The sequence below is a fragment of the Rutidosis leptorrhynchoides genome, chromosome 4, assembly GCF_046630445.1.
Source record: "Rutidosis leptorrhynchoides isolate AG116_Rl617_1_P2 chromosome 4, CSIRO_AGI_Rlap_v1, whole genome shotgun sequence".
Taxonomy (NCBI): Eukaryota; Viridiplantae; Streptophyta; class Magnoliopsida; order Asterales; family Asteraceae; genus Rutidosis; species Rutidosis leptorrhynchoides.
In genome coordinates this window covers 620222398-620224550 of record NC_092336.1, presented here as the reverse complement: position 1 = coordinate 620224550, position 2153 = coordinate 620222398, and the positions used below count along the sequence as shown (strand labels likewise).

At 34.2% G+C, this 2153-nt stretch overlaps 1 protein-coding gene across 1 annotated transcript; it reads right to left on the bottom strand.

Annotated features, from left to right (window-relative positions):
* On the bottom strand, positions 1-1823 carry LOC139843064 (WAT1-related protein At4g30420-like). The gene is made up of 7 exons (XM_071833145.1): positions 1645-1823; positions 1323-1388; positions 1117-1233; positions 793-1030; positions 550-708; positions 301-452; positions 1-196 (listed from the first exon to the last, which is right to left on the bottom strand). Exons 1-7 carry the CDS (start codon positions 1821-1823, stop codon positions 1-3), a joined length of 1107 nt encoding a protein of 368 aa, XP_071689246.1.
* Positions 1824-2153: the final 330 nt, after the last annotated feature.

The following is a 2153-nucleotide window of genomic DNA, read 5'->3' as shown; positions in this document are numbered from 1 at the left end:
TCAGACCGAATTCGTTTGTTGGGACAACAATGGTTCTTCAATATTATATTCCTCAACTAAAACTTGAATGTTCTTGATTTGATCTTTTTGTGACATCATCATCTTCTTCTGCTGTTCTTTCAATTCTTCTAGATCTTTAGCTTTACCCCATAATACCACATACAATCCGATTACGATTCCAACTGCACCTACGACACTAAGTAGATCCAAAAAAATTACATTAGCATACAAGTAAATCCTGCCCCCTTTTTAATGAAAAAACTAGAACAATTTGAAGTTTTGAATTGAATATATATGTACCTTCCGACGTATATTTGTTCTTGTAGAAATATGGAAGCGAAAAATGTGACAATGACCGTGTTTAACGGATTGAACATGGCTGAAAACACTGGACCCCTCTTTTGTATGATCCACGATTGCGCAAATATTGAAATTCCCGAACCAACAATGCCCTGATCATAATTAAAATCCGTCACGCGTTAAGTATTTATATAAGTTGTCAGACATGAAAGAGAGATTTAAATTGTAACACTTAGAAAATGTTATTACCGCATATAACAAAGATCCAAGTTGCAAATAGGAGTCAATTTTCCAAGCATCCAAGTGTGGATCAGTAAACCATACAACAGTAGCCGATTGCACCGTTGCAATACAACACATCCAAGCCGACAAAGATAAGTGGTCAGGATAGTTTCTACTAACCGGTACCTGTCATATTTCAAAATTTTAATATATAACTTTTTAATGTATAACTTTTTATCGTGAAGTCTAAATCATCATCGCGTTATGCACCTGAATAATTAACCAAAATGACCAGCAACAAGCGCTCGCAAAGAGACATAAACAACCGAGTAACCATAGAGTATCACTTTCGGCTGAATTTAACAGTAGGGAATTTGATTGAGGCAAATGTGCATTTAGAAGCTTGGGCCCTTTGATAAGTGCCATTGCAGCTGCACTTGTGACACAAACAGCCGTCCCTATTATTTTTGCGACAGTTCTCAAGCTTCGAAAATTTATTGGTTCATATCTACAAACAGTAAACATTAAAATGCATGAGTTTCTGATCTTGTTTGCATTTTAGTATAATTTCTTTACAAATAAACTAATCAGTACCCAACAATGGAGGCTGCAACAAAGGTGATGGCAGGGACTAAATTGAACATGGCACTTGCTGCTGATGCTGAGGCCAAATATAAGCCTTCTAAGTATATCATTTGATTTGTTGTTATCCTGCAAACAAAATTATGCAATAATTAATACTAACTTTTTTAATGTCTACCACAAAGTACAAACATGAACTATTTGAATGAATCATTTACCCTATCAAAGCTGCCACAAAGATCAACCAGAAGCTCTTCCATCCTATAGAACAACTTGTTTTACTCCTACAATACATCAACCAATATAAAATCAAAAATATGCTTATTCGCTAAACTTTAAGACGGTTATAATCCTTACAAAGGCTTCATGATTAATACATCAAGATAACAACAAAAATACTCAATCCATGAGATGTAGACAATCATTAATCCACAAGAAAGTCATTCCTCGACCTAGGGTAGAGGACTGCTTCTAGAATGACCTCCTACCAGTATATAGTAAAATAGAATTAATATGTCAACACAAAGTTATAAAATGTACCTCGAAAAGTAAGCGATGGGAGATATGACTAAAGTGGCAACGGCTTGTCTATAGACAACAAAAACTCTAGGATTCATTCCTTCTAACAAAGAAGCCCTAGTTGATATAGACACTGCTCCATATGTAAATTGCAACACTAACATAACAAGTAATGGCTTGTACAACTCTACCCACCCCATTTTTTGCTTTGAAGCTAATAGAGTTTGTAATGAGATTTATTAATTAAAGCTCCACAAATTTGACACTTTACTATAACCAAAAAACCATTTATATACACTTTCAAGAATATGGTATTTTTCATCTAGGTTCCATATCTTTGAAGTTTACTTAATTTAGCCCTTGATAGGTGATATAAAGTAACTGCATGATTACGTAGTACACTAGTACTTGCTGAATATTAAATGTTGAAAATTACTCATTGGTATGGAAAAACAAGATCCTCCTTCCAACCAATACATAAATTTGTTCCTATTGTAATTGGTTTTATTTTTATTAGGTGCCTGTGATCA